Genomic DNA, 23,796 nt, shown 5'->3' with positions numbered 1-23,796 from the left:
GCATAATTCTTTTTTTTTTTTTAATGAAACCATGTAATTTGGTTCAGAAGATATTTCGTTGAAATAATTTAATTTTCTGAAAATTAAGTATGAAAAGAATAAATTATGCAGAGTAATTCTTCTATTTTTATATTTTTCTCGTCTATATTATTTTATAAAATAAAATTGAAATATTTTTTTAAATTAATACATAATGTTTTATTACGAATAGCTATTGTTGTTGCATAATTTTATTTAAAAAAAGATTAAATTGACTTTTGATAAATTAAAAACCAAATAATATCAAGTTACGTTTTCCATTACATCGCGTAACTTTTGTGTGAACATTTTTTTTTACATATACTCGCTCGTTGAATTGGTCACTGGTTTACACAAATTTATTTACGCGAATTAAACCGAACCAAATATTAAAGGTATAATTTGCTTGCATTCGTTGCAACAATTTATTTGCGAATTTATTTTAGATTAAAACGATTCCATTGTTAAATAAAAAAAAAAAGAAATTTAATCACAGTTCACGTCTTATATTGTTCATAAAAATTTATCCACACAGAATTTAACTAATAATAATGCAAATATTACGTTTTGAACATGAAACATAAATTTACGTTTCTTCCACCTGAACTTATTCCAAAACGAAACGACCCTATTGTCAGGGTTGAAATGTGCAATCTTGTCCCAAGATTGCAGTCGCACTTGAGGGCTTGTCGTGTAAACGGTAATGGCGCGTACACACTTCCCGTTGTGTAGGTTAATTAATGTTTGCTTTACTCGCGTCTGTAGGCAATTATCTGGCCGGTACTCGTTCCATCTTATTAGCTACGTACGGATGACCTAGGACAGCCCTCCCTTCGAATCTCAACAGTGTCTTTTAATGGCTCGTAACCGTCTTTACGAGTCGGTCGATCTTCTCTTCGAAACTGTTTCGTTGCACGAATCACCGCAACGCGAACAGGCCGAATGAAATATTCGTTTCTCCAATGGTCATCAAACTGGTTCTCTTATCGATCTTATCCTTTGATGTGTTCAACCTCAAACTGGCTAGTGCATGTTGTACAAGCAATAAATTTTTTTTTTTTTTTGCGACATGTCGAAGAACTTGAAGATTAGCTTTATTGATTAAAGTGATATATTATACTTCTTTATCTTCGATGTAATTTATTAACTTAATTAAATAACGTGGTATATAAGAAGATTAGACGATGAAAAAAAAAGTAATGGAATAATAATGTTCATAAAATGGATAATTGTCGAATGGATAATTTTGAAAATCAGAATCACGTTGTGATTCAGATTTATATTTACTTTCGTAAAATACGTATATTAGTAATAATTATTGAAAGGAATAATCTTCCAATAATTATCTTTCTACAATATTGCTCGATATAGTATATATATTCCCATATAAATATTCTTTAACGATAGAAATATCCGAATCGGAGGAAATTATATCTCTGTATAATTCTGCGCGGTGGAATAGAATGGGGACACAATTCAGAATTAAGCAATGGATGCGTGAATTACTTATTTACCGACGCTCTCTGCTAACGACAATGTCGAAGCGCCTTGTTCCATTAGTCATTGAATGAAATTGCCAGCGTAGACCGACTAGGGAACAACGGTAACACTGTCAGGGAGCACCTCCATTGTGCGTCTCCATATCCTTTGATGGCGCTGTCCCGTGCATTGTGGATTGCTTTCATTTCACACAATATGTGACTGAACGTGCGGTCACTTGTATAGAGGAGACAATTTTGTTTTATACGACACTGATATCGCGTATAAAACTCTGCCTCCATCGAAATTTTGTTTTCTCTCTTTTTTTTTTTTTTTTTTTTTTATATTGCATTGTGATATTAATACAATCGAATCATGTTAATCGTTATTTAATTGGTTTAAATTAATCTTTTAATAACTCTTCATTTTCTCTTTTGACGATTTGATTTTATAAAATAGATTAGATTTTGGAGAGGAAGATAAGGAATATAATTTTTGGAAAATTTTAAATTGTACGAATTTAAATAATTATTTCAATACTCGAGAAATTCCACGTCGTTCAATTTCATAATATATGTAGAATATATGTTGTATTTAAAATGTAAATTATGTAGGATATATTAATATTGTTTATGAAAAAAATACAAACGACAAAATTTCAATGTTGTTTTGGAATTAAAATTTCTTCATACATTTCTCCTTTTTTGCATTTACGATTATATTTCATGTTTATTTACATTTTCTCTAATAACAACATCAACTCATTAATTATACGAAAGAGATGTCCGTTTCATTTTTATATGTATCGTTTATATCTCGAAAAGTTAATTGGGTTTCTTCTTAGTACGATGCGTAATTTCACAGTTTCATGTTACAGAAGAATTAGTCGCGATTATATGGTTTAGTAACCGAGAGCCGTAGAAATTGTTCAAAGGGTCTTTTAACCTGGGACTCTGTGTGTGTGTGTGTGTGTGTGTGTGTGTGTGTGTGTGTGTGTATCCTCTTGTAGGCTCGACAAAGGTTTTATGTTAATCCTACAGTAGATTATGCGTGGCAGCAAGTAAAACATATTTCTTTCGCTTAAATTGATATTTAACGTTTAATTTTATCTTCCTTATGGTCATTTCTATCATAATAGATCTTTATTTTTGCATTTTTTAACTCTGTAATTAAAAATTTGTAAAATGTAGCTTCGAAATCAGCAGGAATACCTAATATTCACTTGTTGCACATGAGATATCGTTTCTCGAAATTTAAATTTAATGAGCTAATATCGCCTATTAAATTTTGTTCTATCAATTGTTATCTATCTATCTGTTAATACGTTAATTATGGACTTAGATATATCTACTATATACGGATTAATATTATTGTATTAGTGAATAGTATTAGTATCAATAATTAAACATATGTTTAATTATATTTTTATACGAATAAATCTATCTGTTTAACAAGATTTCTTATATTCATATTTAAAAAAATATAATGAAAATTGTTCCAAACGTAAATTTATCATTTAAAAAAATAATAAGATAATTTTTAATCATTTAAATCTGGAATTACAAAATTAGTTAATTGATTTATTTACCAATCAATTTTTAATTAATCAATACGTATAACAAACATAAACATTGAATTAAACTTGAATTATTCATAGTCTCAATTTTTTCCAAAAAAAGAAAAATGAAATGACACTATTATATTTATATATATTTTATTATATATTTTCACGATATTTAACATTTCCAAGGAATAATTTTCAAAGATATATGATTTATATCGCATTTCAAATTTAAAAATTCGCAATTCATTTTAAATCTAATTTCTAATATTAAAATCAACTGGGTTCAGGAATCGAGAAAAGTTTTGGTAAAATTGCAAATCCCATAAAACTCGAAGAGATAATAATAGAATATATTAAGGAATCTTATCGAAGTTAGATCTAAAGCATCGAACCAGATTCTTGCAGCGATATCGGCCATCTTGAAGAGGGGAGGGGATTATTGAAATTGGACATTTCTCTAAGAATTAATATAAATTCATGCATAGGTTTAACGACACTCCGGGCCCGAGAAGGAATGCTCGCTTCTGCTTCTAACAATATCTGCATAATTAACGCAATCAATTGCTGAGCGCTGAGGCTGAGGGGGGTTGCGACTAATTTCATATTCCGGTCGAGAATTAAAAGCGGAAGAATAAGAGGAAGTGGAGGAGAGGGAGGGCATTTAACTGCGAACAAGTCGGCGCTCGCGTTCAATTTTCATTTCTATTCCGTGGAATTATATTTTCGTGCGATCTTATCTGCCTTTTACGACGTTTAATCATCAAAAACATTTTGCACAGAGGCGGAGAAGAATTCTTATTAATGCTTCGAAACGAAAGAATTCTTTTCGCAGAGAATGATTCGAGAAAATTAAAATTGGACATCACGACGATGTAATTGTTGTTAAATAGCGAGGAAAAAGAAAAATGCTGTATGTCTTTTTTGGATTATTTTTTGGATTTTCATCGGTTTTTATATTCTCCATCTTTTTCGAATGAATTCTATTCGAGATGAAAAATTGTTTTTGATATTTTTATGTTAAAATTTTAAGATCCTGGTATTATATTAATGTGTACATGCTATATATCGAATCTCAAAATTAAGTTTCTTTTTGTTTTATCAATTTTATTATAAAGTTCTATCTGTTTGTATTCGTATTCAATTATTTTCTTATTAATATTATATAATTATTTATTTTAGATATGAATATGTGAATTCATCATATCATATTTCATACTTTCTTTCTTTTTCTAACAAAAATCTATAAAGGAAAATGTATATATATCTATTTAAAAAAGAAAATTGACTTTCAAATAACCTTAGAAACGTTCAACAAATCAAAATAAAAGATAATTTGTATTAAAATGGTTAATATTTTTTTTTCTCGAAAATCTATCATCTAAATAAACATCTTATATATATAAAATAAAAGGAATGTATTTTCCACATTTCAAAATTGCATTATTTACAATTAAGTCAGAATTAAGAATAATCAAATCAAATCAAATGAACTAATTTTCTTTTTTTTAATTTTCATAATTATTATTTAACTGTAATCATCTACTTATAATCATTTGTTTATATTTATAAATTAATAACAAATTCACGTTAAAAATCAATAATTCCAATGTTAAATTTAAACAAACTTTATTTCTCTTCACTACAACAATATATTAAAACGTTAACCTAAAATAAATATTCTAAAGCACCATTTACCATTTAATCGTAATATTCGTACATTCAAAATCTCGCAGGCATCTTGCATCGTCATTCACATCTATACGAAATGCAGACAACAGTCGAGAAACGTTTCCATCAAGTCGGCGAACAGGACAATAACGGGAACTTCTCATTGCCGAAAAGTTTCTAAATTTTCGTCCATCTTGATCCCGCCGCGTTGCCACTTATAAAAATTAAAAAGAGCCTGTTTGCATCCAAGAGATTCGCAAAGACAACGTTTTGATCAGAGGTAACGACAACGTCGTGCAATAAGAAGACAAACGTGAGAAAGAGAGAGAAGAACAGAGCGTAGCAAAGTCGAGGTCCAGAAATCTGGCGGCGCTTTGGTCGCCTCGCTTTTACTTGGTATTAATGCGTGGACCAGTGTTACTAGAACTATCGTGTCGCGACAGGACACTCTTTCGCTTTCTAGGAAAGTTACAATGGCGGAAATCTCGCGCGAGAAACCGGAAGGAGAAAGAATACCGTGGAAAGAGACAAAGAGTTAGAGAAAGAGAGAAAGAGAGAAAGAGAGAGAGAGAGAGAGAGAGAGAGAGAGAGAGAGAGAGAGAGAGAGACTGGCGAGAGAAAGACAGAGGGGTTGCCTCGCGCGAAGCTGTTAGGCAAAGAGAAGGGAGAAAAAGGGAATTTTTCCGAGTGTACGTAGACTTTAGCACAGTTAGAATAGGGGAACGAGCGCTAAACTGACAATAGGACTTTTTTTTTTAAAGCTGCGCTGCTACATTTAACAATGCTCTATGATCCACGACTGGATGATACCACGCTTTCTCCATCGTTCAGTACTTTTCATTTTCCATGCTGTCTTTCCCTTTTCTTACAACCGTTCTCCGTAGTACAGTCGCTCAAACGCCCGTCTAAACTACACTCCCGGACAAAATGATGGCTCGCCCTATGATTTTCATAGATATATCCTTTCTCGAGACCAGTGGAATTTATCGGTGGTATTAAAAAATGAAATAAATTCAAAGCGATATATATCTCTCTGGGGGAGGAGGGAAAAAAAAAAGAATTTCTGTGTGACGATAAATCGAATTTTAACAGGGGAAGGATGATACGATAGTTGGCGAGAAATATTGAAAACGAATTATTTTCCATAGAATAACAGTTACTTTTCTCGAATATAGCAAAAATCGATAGTTTTTATTTCTCTTAAATTCAATTTTACAGACAATTTTTACGGATTTAAACTCGCGAAAAAAAAAGTCATTCTGAAAAAAAAATCTCATTGATCTGTTTTTTCTCTACACATATCCTTATATATCACGTAAATTTATAAAAATTTGTAGAAAAAATATATGCGTCACGCGTCTTCTAAGTTGTAATAAATAAGGAGTAATTTGGTGAAATTTGGACAAATTGCATTAATCTCGAAGAAAATCATTTTATACTGGAGTGTATCATCTTTCTTATAGCGCATTGCCTCCTCTCTCGCACGCTCATTTTCCATTCAACGCCCCCTCACCGTCTTTCACTCGTGGCGCCCATCCATCCGGCAGAAAAACCCCGTGACAATTTCCTCGGTCCCGTGAACGACTCGAAAACAATGGGCAATGCATTTTTCTGATTAAAATTTAACTAAAAGATTTGAAGTATTTTGGAAATTATGATTGAATGAGACTAATATTTGAATAGTATTGTATTGAGATATTTACCTAATCTTGAAAATTTTGATTTAATCTATTTAAAGCATAATAGTAACAAGGGGGTTTGTTTGAAGGAGATAAAATTAATCTTTTTTTCACCATTTCACAAAATTAATCTAAATTTTCACCATTTTTTTTTGTTTTTGAATACAATTTTTTAATATTTTTTTTGGCAAGATGATAAAAATTAAAATTTTTATATTTTGTTGCAAAGAAATTATATAACTTTTATTTTTTAAATAATTCTCATTTTATTTCAAAATTAATTAAAAAATATGACATTTTGATGTAAGTTATCGATATTTTTTTTTATATTTTTTTTAATATTTAAAAATATATATATTAAATAATGATATCAATCTGAAATAATCTGAATAGATAATAGTCAAATAAATTTTACTAATTTAGTAAAAAGAAAATATTATACTTAAATAATTTTTCTAATTTTGCCTCTAATTTTTTTTTAATTAATTTTATTTTTTTATAAATAAATATTATAAATTTTATAAATAAATTAAATTTATATATATATATATATATATATATATATATCGATATAAATTTTCGTTTCATAATCATTAAACATAATAATTTTTCCTCTTCTCTCGATTGATTTCTTTTTTTAACAAAACAAAATAAATCTTTCGAAAAACCAAATTCAAGCGGTTAGAATCGTAAAATCATAAAACTGCAGAATCACGGGGAATGAAATTTTAGAAATATTATATATCACACGAAACTCTCTCTCTCTCTTTCTCTCTCTCTCTCTCTCTCTCTCTCTCTCTCTCTTTCTCTTTCTCTTCCTCTCTACATCCTCGAACGAGGTCAAGCGAAACATATGTTTATACGAATATTTTTCACCACTTTTAAACGTTGAAATATTTTCCACTTACTATAGCGGCATTCTTTTTTTAAAGAAAAAAAAAAAAGAAAAGAAAAATCCATAAATTACGAGTTTTTTATGCCTTCAGCGAATACTGAAATAATTTAAAGGACACTTTGATTAAAATGCGAGAGATCGAGAGAGAAAGAGAGAGAGAAAGAGAGAGAGAGAGAGAGAAATAGAGAGAGAGAGAGTCGTGTAAGATTCCGCTATCTCGCCAAACGCGAAAAAAAAAAGGCGGAAAAAAGAAGACGGTCTATCGCATCGCAGCATCAGCAAACTTTCTTCTTTGCTTCTTTTCTTTCTACCATCTTTTTTTGGAACATCCTTAACTACCAGGTTTCGTAAACACGCCACAGCTCTATGGACAGAAGACTTGTGGAAAGGAGGGGGAGAGGAGGCCTCGAAGGCCTTTGTAAAGGTACGAAACGCGGAAGGGGAAGAGGGAGAGAGCGTAAAAAAAGGACAAGAGGTCAAAGTGGAAGGAAGGAAAAGAAGGAAGACGGATGGCGAAGAATAGGAGGGTCGGTTGAGCAAGTAGAGATTAAGGTGGCCACTCCTAAGCCTGACGCCGAAAATCCTTGCGACGAGCAAGACTTTCGTCGTGCTGGAAGAGGAATGGAATACCTACCCACCTACCATCTTTCGTAGTTGCACGCCCTCTCTTGGACCAGTCTGGTGCGCATTACTCCCCGACCTCCGTTTCATCCCACTCTTTCGAGCTTTCTTTCACCTCGTGTCACCTTTCTGCCAAAAATCACGGTTCCTCGTGTTTTCGTTTACATTAATGGCCTCTTGTCTGGAGTGAAATGCCCCTTGGTAATGACGCGGAAATTTTGTGGAATAACGCGCAAATAAAAAATAATACAATAGTTCAGAAACAATAATCTTTGATCCATGATAATCCATTGATGACGACGATGATTATTATTGTTAAGTTTAATGTTAAGTTTAATTGAGTGTGAAAATGGAGAAAAAGCAGATTCATAAGATTTTCCTACATAATTTCAAAATACTGAAAATATTATAAATTATTCATGACATCAATCATGCATTTTATAACGATCCTTTTATCGAACGCATAATACAATGTTTTCGATCAATTTCTTGTAAAAAGAAAATCTTCCGATGTAAATGATATAAACATTATTCTTTCATGCATAAACATTATATATCAGATTTTTATTACAATAGAATAAAAAAATTTTTATTTTAATTTGAACATAATATAAAATTGTAATTTTTAAATAAAATTTTATAACTTTATAACATTGTATAATCTATAATAATTTGCAATAATTTAATTTGATTTATAAAACAAATTAGAGAAAAATATATTTTAAATTTGCAAAAATATTCGAGCATTGTGTTATTATTGAAATATATAAAATATTGGAAAAGAAACATCATACAAATTTTGAAAGCAAATTTATCATAAATTTTATTTTACTTTATAAAAATATCGATGATTCATTTTCATTTCTTCGCAATTAAAACTATCTATTTCTTAATCCAATTTTACATACTAATATGTAAAAAAAAAAAAAAAGAAAATTTCTTAAAAACTTGTGATCCTCTTTCAACGAAAAGAATTTTCTCTCTCAAGTTAACAATACAATTATCGCCCGTATATTAAAAACGAAGATAAAAGCACCAAGTCGTAACCGTTGAATAGGATAAAAGTTTCAGAAAGAAAATTTGGCAGATTTTTGACACGCGGCGTACGTTTTACGATTCATAAAAGGGAAATAACCGACATGGAAGTTCGAAACAAGTTTCTCCAGTATTCATAAAGTTGGGGGCCACGTATCACCGGCTCGATTTTCCACCTGTCTCGTCCCGTTAAAACACTTCCTGTCCTCTGTACCGTCCAATAAAATCGGATAAAGAGGGAGGGAGACAAAGAGAGGGACAAAGAGAGAGAAATAATAAATCCACGGTTCGTTGATATTTTCGTTGTTTACTCTCGTTGCTTCTCCTCTCCCCCTCCCCTCCCCTCCCTACCGGTACTCGATTAACGATGAATTTGAATGACGTCTGGCGGCAGAAGATCCCGATTTTCGGCTCACCTCGATTTTCGCGAATTACATTTCGCAATTGACGAGCGAGGGGGAAAGAGGGGAGCCGAGTCGAGCAAATGAAGTATATGTAAATAATGAGGGTGGGAATGAATACGTGGAGGCTGTGGCTGCACTAATGGCGGGTGCAACGGCCGTTGAAGGGCTACCCCGAAAATAATTCCGTCCTCTATCCTATACCAAGAGAATCCCCCTCAGGCCGCCCAATTATCGTGAAACGCCTACCTACTACTTCGCGCTTCGGGCTTAAGCAAATGAAAAGCGATGCTTGTTCGTAGACAATACGGCCGGCGATAAATCTTGGCGAGTGTAAAAAAAAAAGAAAAATCGTTGTTGCTTCCAAATTTTCTTTTTGCATTTTTCTTCTTTTCGCCGTTCTTTTTTTTCTTTTTTTGAGAACGAGGAGGGAGGGAGTATGATCGTAGAATGTGGATGTGTATTTCGAATTGTGGATAATTGAACAAGGGGATGATATTGTAACGATGAAAAAAAAAATACGATTCTTTCGTTCGAGATTTTATTTTCGAATGAATTATATTTGAGAGAATTAAGAAAATTAGAAATACAAATAGGTTAATTTTTAATTGTAAGAGTTAATTATTCTATGTATAAATGAGTACAAAATATAAAAATTTTATAGCTTCTCAAAAACTAATTTTTAAATGAAAAAAAAAGAAATTATTTTACAAACTAAAAATTTTATAATGGTTTAAAATGAATTCTTTTATCTCTTATGCTAGTAATAAAGATACAGATATAATAAAGATATATTTGGAGAAAAAAAATTAAATAAAAGGAAATGAATAAAAATTTATATTTTGCATCTTTTGAATTTAATTAAAACAATACAATATATAATTTTTTCTGGTTAAAACAACTATTGTTCAGTTGTTTTAAATATAATGTGATCGTAATTTACATCTTTTCTTCGTGCCAATCTCATCCTTCCATTTAACTCTCGATTCCAAACTTGTATTGGAACGCAAATAGGCGACAGTTGAAGAATTTGTGTAGGATTGAATCGGCCTAAATTTAACAGAAACACTATTTCGAGCACTCGCTGGCAATGCGATGAAACTTTTTCAGAGCGAATCAATCTACAACCTACGTGCATGACGATCGAGCAAAATTGCGAAAAGAGGAAATTTAGAGAAACTTAGGCAAAAGTAGCAAAAGGGAGCGACGAATCGATTCGAAAAAGAAGAAAGTCGTCTAAGACTACGGCGGTTAAACTCCGCGAAGAAGTAGTAAATGGCGAGGGAAATCTTGACTTTTCAATTTTCTTCCATTCTCTTCTATATATCCATCTCTTAGCAATCATTTGAACTAAACGATTACGATATGTCAATAAAATTGATTTTTGTTCGAAATTGTTGAAAACAATGTTTTAATTATCATGTATTTTTACGAATAACAAACCTATCTCCATAGAATGATGACTCTATTCCAATTTTGTATCAGAATATTTTTATTTATTAAATTATTATATTATATTGATTAAATTAATGATATCAAGGATAATTTTAAATGCTATTTCACAAAATCGATGCAGAGATTTTTAAGTAAGAATAATTTTTCTTTTTTTTTAAACAACTACAATGATATTTAATTATTTAATAAAGTATGAAGTAATTACATAACGAATTTTATTGTTGGATCTTATCTGTTATTTTTTAAAAACAGTCATATATGGAAGAGGTGGGATATGACATTTTCATCCTCAATAGCGATTGACGTGTCATAAACCCATGTCACAGCTCACGAGCAATTCGTAGGCGTGAGGGTCGCTTCCCCTTGAGCCTAGTCCCCTCATTTATCTACACCATCCTCTTGCTAATCTCTCAGTTATCAACATGGGCAAATGTTCGGGCTGTTAGCCACGTCAGCACCTATTTTTTCACAATTTTATACATATTGACATGAGGTTCAATAGAGATTTCAACTATTGTTCTCACTTGTATATTTTTGATATCGAAGCAGATAATCATTATTTGCATGAGATATATCGCAAAAATATAGGAAAAAATCAACAAGATGGTAATTCTATGCGAAAAAAATAAAGCAAAAACATAAAATAATATTTTATCGTTTCAAACTTCCTTTTCGACTTAATCAAGCTTGAAAATTGAATGTGAAGCATCACACGTGAATTTGAATAATTTTTTGATTGGACATGTGCAAACGATCGAGAAATTCTTCATTCGTGAAAATCAACTTTAAACATATTCGGTCGAGAACTCTTCAGACTATGAAGAATTTTAAATTCGATTCTTTTGAGAATGTTCAAATGAAAAGAAGTATTATTCTATATTTTTAACTCGCATTATAAGACTTTATACATCGTAACCATTTTAATTTTGATGATCTTGTGAAGCATACTTGAAAAATCATAGAAGAATTAAAAATAAAATTTTGAGATTATGTACGACAAACACTTATTTTTTATTACTTATATGATATTTAACTAATATAGATTATTATAAATATTATTAATACGAATAAAAAAACCTAAAATATAATCAAATGTATATAGACAAGACAAAGATAAAGTTATTTAAATAAAGTGAAATAAAATGAATTCCTCTAATAAAAAATTAATAATATTCATATGAATTGATAAGTTTTCAAGTTATTTTATTTTTTTTTATTTGCATTACGATTACTGAGATATCTTATATAACCATTAATTACTCACCAGTGTTTACAATTTTGATTACTAACGTGGCGTTGGTGTCCAATAGGTAAATTTACTCAATTACGGTCTGTACTGGAATACAGTACACTTACAAATCCAAGTAAACCAACGTAGTATAATTAGAAATTCAGGTGGATCTACTGTAATATAATATTAAATTCTACCGTGGTATAATTAATTTCAGTTTCATTTTACATAAATACTAAATTCTATTGTAGTATAATTAATTTTAATTTCACTTTACGTAAATAGATTTTATCACTATTAAAAAATAAATAAAATTTTGTCACTTATTTTCAGTCATTAAGTTGATATTGATATCAAATATAAATTTAAGTAAATCTTATTTAATCTAAATAAATCCTAAATATAATTTCAATATAATTTATTGCAATATAAATTCTATTATATATAATATAATTAATTTTAGTTTCACTTTATATAAATTGTCATTAATAAATTATAATATCATTTTAAGAAAGTTTTAAGAAAGTACTTAAGTATTAAATTGGAAGATTTGTTTATTTTAAAACAAAATCAAATTATGATATATCATATCTATAGTAAAAAATAAAATAAATAATATTCAGTTTTGATAAATGAAAAATTAGTATTATTTTATATAATTATATCATTATTTTTTTTATTTAGTGCCAAGGAATTATATAACATTCTTTTTTCTTTTCTTACAAAATTTTTTAAGTGATAAAATCATTGAAAATACAGACAATATTAATTTTTGAAATTAGACACATTTTAATTTTTGAAATTAAATTTTTAAGTAATATTATCTATAACATAATTTAATATTTCAAAAAGAAACGAAGAATAAATAAAAATATAAATTTATCACTTATCATTATTGCAGAAATTAATCCCTCAAGTATAATAAAAATAAATCTCATCGATTATTTAATTCTTATAAATCAGAAAAAAAAAAGAAGAAAATTAAAAGAAAAGTAGAATGAAATCAAATTTCAATTGTTTCATACTCTTCGTTAAAAAGACAATATTTACAATCGTAAAAAGGAGACAGCTCAAACCCCTTTATCTCTTTTAATATCGGGTCGCTGCTTAAAGGATCGTTTCGAAAAATATTCTTTCAAAGGTATCGAATAACCGGGCAACAGTTCTTCCCTTAAAAAGGAAAAGTATCGAACGATAAACTCGTCAAAGACTGTTCAAATAGCACATCGATGTGAAGCAGAATTGAATCTGGTCGTGTCCCGGGAAGATCATCCGGTTTGATAAACGAAATGCTTTAATCACCCCTCGATTATCCGTTCATGGATGAAATTTTAATTTACGGAGGGGGTTGGGCAAAGTTCTGAAGAGTTACCCCCGGAAAATTCGCTCGCTTTATGTACTCGCGCCTCGAAAACTTTCGGTTTGACCGTTAAGCCCCCACGAAGAAGAAGAACGATAGGGAAGTGGATAAGGGGTAAAGGGGGAAAAGGAGGGGGAATGGAAGAAAGGGGTGGAATGGGATGAGAGGTGAGGAGGAGTAACGAGCAATGGGCACGTCGTATCAAACTGGTGGATTGGAATTCTAATTAATACCCGTGGATTATGGATAAAGATGTAAAAGTGTGAGTGGGACGTGAAATAGAAAGGAAAGATGATTATGGAAGTGTGATTCATTCTGTCTCTTTCAATTCCTCGCACTCTTTCCCCTCCTTTAACACATTTTTCGATTATTCTTTTGCATGAAACGATGTCTCTTCAATATTCTGCTTTCTTTGAAAAGTTAAAAATAATACGTTATACGATATATTTATATAAAAATAAGAATAATTAGATTTTACATTGTATTTGTGTACTTTTTTTTTATCGTTCAAATAGTGAAATTCGTATACGTTCTTCTGAGTAATTTTAAATTTATTTTATGCTTTATTTTATAATTTATTTTTATATTTTTACCATATGTATTTATTATAAAAAAATTATTCTAATTAGAAATAGTTCGAAAGAAGAATACAAAGTGTACAATTTAGAAAATGATAGAATCGAATAAGAATCGAAATCTCATCATAATTTTTTCATTTTGTATTCTTTATTAATCCGGAAATTCTTCGTCGATTTCCTGAAATGGAGTACCATGGAATAATAGTACTATATTTACACTGTGGAATTTCTTTTTTTTATTTTTTTTTATTTTTCGATACTGACAATACTGCAACAATTTTTTTTTATTGAACTCTGTCACTGATATTCTTCTTTATTATTATTTAAACTTTTACGATCGTATGACTCGTGGTTTGTACGCAGCAACAACTTCACCGCAGTTGTTTCCAACCAATAATTCAATAATTCCTTTTTCTGTTATTTTTAATTACATAGAATCTGAAACAAATCTAGTAATCAAATATAGTACAATATCTATAATACAAATATAGTATAATATATATATAATATAATATATATAATATAATATAATTTTCCGCGAAAAAAATAATTTTATCATAAATAGAATAAGATATCTCGTGATCTTTTGAAAAAATAGCGAATCAATAGATTTTTAAAAAAAGTGTCGTGATTTTAAATATTATTTTTTTCAAAACTTTTCTTTTAATCTTACCTTAATTTATTCCTTTAAAAAATGACGAGATATTCTGTTTCATTCGCGACGATAGTTAGAAACAGAAATGCCTACTAAAACTGTCGCTGCACATGAACCACGAGTGATATGATCGTAAAATTTAACCAATACAGAATACTGTCATCTACACAACCCAATAAAAATTGCTGTAATGTTTCTGACATAGAAAAACGAAAAACATTTTACGATCTTTTTGTACATTCGTATATTCGTGTGAATATCTTGAATTTCTTTGGATTTTTGAGGGCGAAACAAACACAAAAATTGATATACAAAAATTAAGGCTTATTTATGCTACAAGCAACTGAAATTTATATTAGATGAAGCGAGAAAGAAACGAAATACAACGATAGTGTGACGAAGATAGTATGATTTTGTTCTCTTTTTTCGTCAAACACAAACTTCAATTGCTTGCAATAAGTTTTAATCGACAGTTTTTTATATCAACTATATTAATGTTTATACAATCTTATAAATAATTACGAATTATAAATTTTCTGGAAATCTTAATTTCTATTCATTTTCTATCTTTTCAAAGAAAATAATAATAACAATTTAAAATGTATTAAATGCATTAAGATTAAATAATATATAATAGCAATAGAGTTATTTTAATTGCAATGAATTCAGTTCATTTAATCTTTTATAACGATAAATATTAGAATTTTATTTAATATTTTATATTATTTTATATTATATTTTATATTATATTTTATATTATATTTTATATTTTATATTTTCCAAAAATGAAATTATTTCTCTATACATATATTACATATTATATATACATATTACATATATATACACATATATTATATTTTAAATTAAAATTGAAAAATTATTCCTTTTTTCTAAAGAAAAAAAAGATTTTCATTTTCACCAATATTTTCAATGTTATTAGGATTAAATAAAATCGTCAGTTAAGTAGAAACTTAAAATATCGATAATTTTTAAGAAACACTGGAATAAATTGTACTGTCGTAAAAATCTCGACATTTGACACTCTTGTATTTGACGAGTTCATTTCAGTCTGGATTCATTGAATGTCTGTAAGCCAATACGTATTGCACGGTACCGGTGCACGCTCTGCAGATCCCATTGTATGCATTATTGACACCTGCGTTTATCTGACAGTACAGTTACGATCATAAATATTGAAGAGGGTAGATCTTGATATTTCGATCTGTCGTTTTGATTGATTCAACGTGCAAGCTCGAAACTACTTATACAATGCTGCATTTGTATCGAATACTTTTATTTCGAATAGTATCGTTTGATTTTTAATATCGAACAAACGCATTTGAAGAGAATTTTAAAATTGAAATTTTACAATTGACGCTTTAAAATTGAAACTTTTATTAATAATTAATATCTTTTTTTTTTTTATTTTATTTTGTTTAGTTTCATATTTTGCTTTACGATGAAAAAGATATCGGTTTCAAATAATTTGCATTTACATTTTTCCAATTAATAAAAATTCAATATGTACAAAAATAAAACAATTATTATAAATGTATATTGAATTTTTATTTAATAATAATAAAATAAATGACGCGAATAAAATACCATTGAAAAGGATTAAATGACAGAATTTATAAAGAATAAAAATGGATCATGAAATTATTAAAATGTTAAAAAATAAAAATATTATTATTGTTTTAGAATTAGTTTATTAGAATTATATTTTAAAGATCATGTTATAATTATTGAAATACAAATATCAATATCGTGTCACAGAATATTTAATTGCACATGAAAAATTAAACATAATTTTCTCAAGTATGATTTTATAAATATTTTATTTTTCTTTTCAAAATGTTTTTACATACAAAAATATCTTATCTTTATCTATATTCTTTTTGAAACATCTTTATATTATATTATTTGATTTGATTTATTTTATATAGCAAATGTAGATTTTATGCTATAAGAACTGAAAAACTTTAGATAGATAGATTTCATTTTTGAACAATTACAAATATAACTCAATTATAATAATTTATTGTACTCTATCAGAAATTAATAAAATTTTATAAATTTTGAAATTTTTTTTTAAAATGAAGATAAAAAAAAATACCATCTTCAAACCATTTATACATTCCTTTGATACTTGGAATAGAAGCATCACTTCAATTTATTTTGATTTTGAAGTATATCAAGATTATCATTCAAATAACTTTTTTCAATTTTCGAATTATGTAAAAAAGTATTTTTAATAATTAATATATATATTTAATATTATATACTTTTTAAGCATTTAGCTTAAGTTCAAGTTAAGTTGGATTTATAGCGCCTGAAGGATCATTATAGTAACTTTATTTATCCTATCTCTTGAGTATGAAATACCCAAAAGATGGCACCTTAGATTAATATTGGCAATATCAATGTCATTTTGATAGTATTTTGTGGGACATCCAAGAGATAGGGTGAATAGAAGTAAAATATCCCGCAGGCATTAATATGGATTAACTTTGGATTGGTTTGAATGGGAAACTTCACTTTACACAAATAAATTTATATAAAGTTTATCTTTCCAATTGATACAATGCAAATAATAATATACCGAATAATATATAATTAAATAATATAAAATATTCTTTGTTCGATTGTTTTTTGTAGTAAATATAATATTTAATATAATTTGTATAATTTTTTATTTTTAAACAATAAAAAAAATTTGTATAAACATATATTTGACCTTGTTTTCGAATGAATTTCTTCTTAACACACTATATCTGCTTATAAACGGCGTTCGAATTGATTTGTGCATTCCAACACAATCTCAAAAAGAAATTTTATTTACTGTTTTAACTTTCCTATTTTTTCAAATTATTATTTTGTAGATTATTTTTCGAAAACTTTGTTCAATACTATTAATGATATTTATGCGTATTTTTTAATAATTTCTACTTTTCAATAAAATTATTCCAACATAAAATTTACTATAGATAACTCGAAAACAAGATCGAATATAGGACATATGTTTACACGATTTTTTTTTTTTGTTTTATTGTTTTCATATATAGAATTGTCTTAGAATAGTTTTCATATATAGAATTGTCTTGAAAAAAGTTATACAAAGTAATGACGCATTATCAACAGCAAACATATTCGAACTTTCGAGATCCTTTAATACTTACAAATCGTATTTAAATGTAGGATATATCTAAGATAAAATGGTAGAATATCTGCCAGTCTGCAAGGTAGCCGGGCATATGGATGGCGACGCTCGGAGTGTAAATAAAAGGAGACTCACGCCAGACAAAGTATTCTCCTTCATCTCTTTTCCCGCGTTTTCAGTTCCTCTTCCCGTCTTTCTCTTTTTCTTAAACTTATGAAAGGAAAGAGCGTAGCTAGGCCCTTCAATGGATGGTACCAAGCCAAATCGAGAGCCAGCAAAAGTGGAATTGTGAAATATTAATGCGACTTCCTACAGCGTTGTACGTTGATCCTCTACTCTTCTCTTTCTTTTTACCCACTCTTCTTTTCCCGCTGTTTCTTTTTATACCTTCTCTGTTTCCCTTCTTTCATCCGTGCTTTAAACATTTTCCACCGCTCTCTGCGCACAGCTATCTTTTCTCCCTTATCGTATAACATGCCGACACACGAAACAACGAATATCCACGTGCGAGCGATATACATCTTCAAGAAGCTACGCCCGAAGAAATGAATTCGTAAATCGATCTGAATTAGGGAAAGGGGAAAATGGATGTTCTTGATGTTTTGGGAATGTAATTGAAGTAAGAACTCTCTTCTTCAACAATTCGTTGATTATTAAATTTTAAAGGAACAAGTGTATTTAATCTATAAATTATATTGTTTTAAATAACGTATCATTTTTATTTTGTAATTTTGTGTAGAACTTTTATAGATACTTGTGAAATAGAGTTGAGATATTATTTCAAGTAAAATATCATTTATTTCATAATTATTTGAAGTAATAAATATTTCTATTAGTTTGAAATAATATTTTAAAAAATGTTATTTATATTATTATTATATTATGGAATTAACTTGTACCATATAATGTAATTCCATTTCAACAAATTCCATTTGTTTGGAATTATTTTTATGATTGTTTTGCTAAATTCGAAATAAAAAAATTATGAAATAATACATTATTTAGAATTATATTATACTATCAAATGAATCGATATTATCTATATTTTCGAATAACAAATTATTGATTTTTGTATATTCATTTATTGGCAAAAAAAAAATCATTTTTCTAATTTTTACAGCTATTTTTACTTCTCCGCTAATAAAATTTTTTCAATTTTCAAAATTATAAATTTCAATATAATCTTTATAATCTTCAATATGTATTTTCAAAATTTATATGACTTTTCTTCGTATTCTTTAATCTTTTCAATCGAATATAAATTACATCGTATAACATTTGAGCACAGATATATCTTCTTTTTATCGTCTATAAATATACGATCATATCATATTATCATCATTAATATCGATTATACTCGATATCATGTTTCACGAATCGAGTTAATCAGGATTTCGTGGAAATGAAATATATAGCAATTAATGTATCACATAGTTACGTTTCAATGGCACCCTACTTGATATTTCGTCTTTTTCGAATGGCTGCTTCAGGAAGGTGAGAGGGGATACTTAGAGGGGCTGGCTTCAAGGTATGCAGACCTCTTCAGAACGCATTACGGAGACGTCCTGGAACCGCTTGAGGAGCTACGCCGCCGTGAAACAAATGCTTCTCCCAGAATGCCCAACACTCAACTCACTACCAGTCATTCACAGCCCATTTACGTGCCCGGGAAATACTCGGTGAGTAAATCCGTCTTTTTCTTTCTTTTTCTTCTGATTTTCGCTTTGTCCTTTCTATTTATCTATCCTGTCTTCCTTCTTTCTCTCTCTCTTTTTTTTATTTTTTTGTAAGAACTCTCTGATACGATAAAGAGCGTGAGTGAACAATATGTGATGAAATATTGTCAACATCTTACACACAATCAATTTCATTTTAAAACGTGAAATTTATATAGCTTTAAACTCGTTTTTTTTTCAAATAGAAAAGTAAAGATATTTTTATTTTGAAAAATTTGAAAAATTTAATTTGTTATAAAGATATAGAAATTTTTTGATTTAATCTACAATAGATGAAGATTGAAATCTATCCTTTATAATAACTTAAAATTTATTGTACCATTTTTTTTTCTCAAAATTTTTATTGAACTTTAAATATTATGATTAAGAAATATTAAATTTTCATGGGTTTTTTTTTTCAATTGAATACTGACTTACAATTAGATTCAGATTAATTATGCAGTGTTTGGATAATTATTTCTAATGACCTTGACATGTTTAAAAGTATTTGTTTAAAAGTCATCCTAATTAATCTTTATTATTTGTTAGGAAGACATTAGCAGAAAAGATTTAAATATGGCAGTTATTTTTAATAGTGAAATAGAAAATAATTAGATAGAGTACATATTTATTGTCAATTGTCATTTTAAAATACTGACAGAATTGTATATATATACAAACAATATTCTTTAATATTTATTATTTGTATTTTTATATCAAGAATTTTTACGCATAATTATAACTTGATTAATTATTTAATTGAATTTAATTATATATTGAATTTCTAATATTTGAATTTGATACTGACATAAGTGAAAATATATTCTATTTATCTTATATATTTTATTTTTTTATAATGTATATTAACTCAATAATTTATAGTACACTTTATTTTCATGATTATTTATATTACATATTGCATATTCCCTTAGAAATATAAAATATTTTTCTAGAAGTTTGAATGAGTTGCTATTATTAGAATAATTAGATATTTTAATATTTGCATTCTAAATTGTTCATTCTTTTAGATTCATTCTTTCAAAATAAAATGAATTAATAAGCGAAATATTATTATTTTCACTACTGTAAATCTATTCCATTAATATTTAATTAATAAAAATATATGCATGATATTACATATATTAAAGTCAAAATTATTGTAATTGATTCCACTTAGTTGAATATAAAATTAAGTATAAAAATTTTAGAATTAAATATAAAAATATTTTCTACAACTAAATAAAATATCTACTCACCATTATATTTATTGTATGTTTATTCTAATTAGTTAGACCAAGATATATTATGTCATATTATTTAGTAATATAACTATGATAATTTTATATTATGAAAATGAAAAATAGAATATATTAAATGAAAAATGTTATATGAAAAACCAAAGATATATTTTTTTTGAAGTAATTGTAAATTATAGTTAAATATATTAGTAAATTTTATGGAAAGGAAATCAATTTCGAGTATTCAAGTTTTATTTTTCGTTTGGGGAGATTTAGAGGTAAGTAGTTCACGAGAACTAAACACTTTCCATCGTGGAAATGAAAGTCCTCTGAGGGCAACTTGCCGAACTGGTTTAAAGGGGATTAACCGTGTAGATCCATTGATCCTGTTTCAAATCAGTTATTGTTCGGAGTTCTGGCTTTCCACCAGGTCAAATCGAATTTTCTATCGATTGTCGATTAAGTTTAATTCTTTTGAAGATTTATGATTTTTCAGAAAGTGATTAAGCTTTTTATGACAAAACTATCGCATAATTTATCAAGATTGTCTATTTCGTTGTTTGTCTTTCATTTGTACAATTTTAATAAAAAATTGTATAATCATTGCATAATTAATTATTATTGTTATTGCATACGAGATATGAGAGAATGTAAAGATAATATTTTTGTATAGGGAATGTAAAAATGTGTAAATAAAAAATTTTTAATTAGAAAGATGAAAAATATCTTTAATAAATATAATATTGTTGTATTTTAATCACAAATTTAACACGATTCTGAAAAATTTTCAGGAAGACAAAATTTATTCTATTTTATATTTTAATTTTTAAACAGATCGCATTAAATAAGTTTCACTTATTTTTAAACAAAAGTCAAGAAAATTGCAAAAAATTTAACCTTCTTTAATTTTCTATACAATTATCTTGTTCTCTTTGCAATAAATTTTAATTTCACGCAAGCAAGATTTCTTTCAATGGGATAAAAGGTAAAAGAGATAAAAACCAAGAATGTTCTCTATTTTTGTTCAGCCCTCGAGCTGTCTCAGCGATAAGGAAGAGGACGAAATCTATGGCTTTGGATACGGTGTATTCAGCAGGCAAATGCTTCAACAACGACAACAGAAACTTGCTCTTGCTGCGCAAAATACCACTGCAGTAACACCTGGTGGACATCAACAACCTTATCAAAGGTAGGAACATTTAGAATTATCATATATTTATTTTACATTATTATGCTATTTTATATTATTATATAAATCAATTAATTTATAATATAAGCATTAATACAATAAATAATTTTATATATCCATTTCAATATATTTATGTTATTATTTTCAAGATCATTAATTTCAATTTCATGATTGATACTTTGAATCATTATCTTATTGAAAAACATATTTATTTCATAATTCCATCTTTTATGTAAAAGTAAACAATTATTCTATAATTATTTCCAATATAATTGATAATCGTCAAAAATGACAAGTTTCCAATATCATATGCTACAGGTAGTTTCCATCTCTACGAATAATTTGTTAATTCCTGACGATCTTTCATAAATCGAGAATTTATGAAACAGAAATTTATTTCAAAAATAACATTATAATTGATAATTATCTTTCTGAAAAAAAAACATAAAATATAAAATGAATATTGAATAATAAGAAAAGATTTTATTGGCGAAAAATTATTTTACATATTTAAAAAATAATGTAAAAAAATTTTACTATTTTAATACAATCTTAATTAATCTACTATTTTAATACAATCTCTCTAAATAAAAGTTTGAATTGAAAAAATTTATAAAACTAAAATTCATAAAGAGAATTATTATATCAAAACATTATCCAGTCTTAATAGAGTCTCTATGATTCTCAAAATACATATCTGTTATGCCATTTATTATTATGAAAAATATCAATTTTTTATTCTATATATTTGTTTTAAAATTTTATTGCTGAAAGAAATCGATTAGCAAACTTAAAAAATATTCACTAATTATTCTTCTCTACGCATTCTCTACGAAAACTTAAACTTAATCTAATCTAACTTCTTTGATAAATTTTAGTTTCATTAATTGATTCATTAATTGAATCGGAGGATTTAAATTTTATATTTTGGTGGACAAAATTAACACATTCATAATAAAATAGTAAATAATATCAGCAATAATTATCAAAATTAGAAAAAATTATTAAACTAAACATTTACATATAAATCGATTTTCGTAAAGTACAACTAACAAAAATTACTAGATTTCATTATTTTCCAAGGAGATGAATAACGTAATAAAATACGTTAACTTATTTTCCCAATTATATAGGGGTAAATTTTAAAATAGTAAAATCGAAAATTGCGTATATTTGGGAGCAATGTTTATACAGTAGAGCACATTCAATTACCAGGATGATCATCCAACCAACTAGTCACGAGTAATGCTTAACTGGTATGGCCTCTTTATTATACATAATTGCCCATTGTTAAGTGGTTTACCTGATCCGAAATAACATCTGCGCGCACCTTTACGCCGGCTGCTTGATATTTAATTGCTAATTAACCAACAGACTGCCGCGCATACTCCCCATTTTCCGTAGTTCCGGAATCCGTGAATAGAGAAAGAGACAAAGGAGGTCGTTATTAAATTCCATTATCTTGCCGCCGGCATTATCTGTTTTCGTGCACGCGCGAATAACCACGATCCTGGGCCTCTGATGCTGTATTATTCTCTTCTTGCCGCCACGATAACCATGTTTTTGTGACTCTCTCAGCTACACTTACCTCAGGCAGTTCTCCGACTTTGCTAAACCGCGATAAGCTTGAACGATTTGCTCGTTGAAGATGCAAGACTTTATTTATAGTTCGTAAACACGTCGACGTTCATTGGAGAGTTAGGATTTATTGCGGAATAATTGTTTCTTTATTATTATTATTATTTAAAGTATAAATTGATTGTTTATTTCACTTAAATTGAGGCTTTAATTTTTATTTTAATTTTAGAGTTGTCAATTATAATTTGTATGTAGTAATATTCAATTTGTTGCAACA

General features: G+C 28.0%; 1 protein-coding gene across 3 annotated transcripts in view; it reads left to right on the top strand.

Annotated features, from left to right (window-relative positions):
* LOC122714530 (SAM and SH3 domain-containing protein 1-like) overlaps positions 1–23,796 on the top strand; it is a 476,950-nt gene that overhangs the window by 364,957 nt on the left and 88,197 nt on the right. For all 3 annotated transcript variants that reach the window (XM_043935946.1, XM_043935949.1, XM_043935948.1), the window contains exons 2-3: positions 19,290–19,478; positions 21,781–21,941. In XM_043935946.1, coding sequence (XP_043791881.1) covers positions 19,290–19,478; positions 21,781–21,941 — 350 coding nt within the window. The remainder of the gene's footprint in view (positions 1–19,289; positions 19,479–21,780; positions 21,942–23,796) is intronic.

Source organism: Apis laboriosa, unplaced genomic scaffold, assembly GCF_014066325.1.
Source record: "Apis laboriosa isolate Shangri-la unplaced genomic scaffold, ASM1406632v1 scaffold30_cov140, whole genome shotgun sequence".
Taxonomy (NCBI): Eukaryota; Metazoa; Arthropoda; class Insecta; order Hymenoptera; family Apidae; genus Apis; species Apis laboriosa.
Note: the sequence above shows the minus strand (reverse complement) of the source record. Positions and strands in the feature narration are given on the sequence as shown.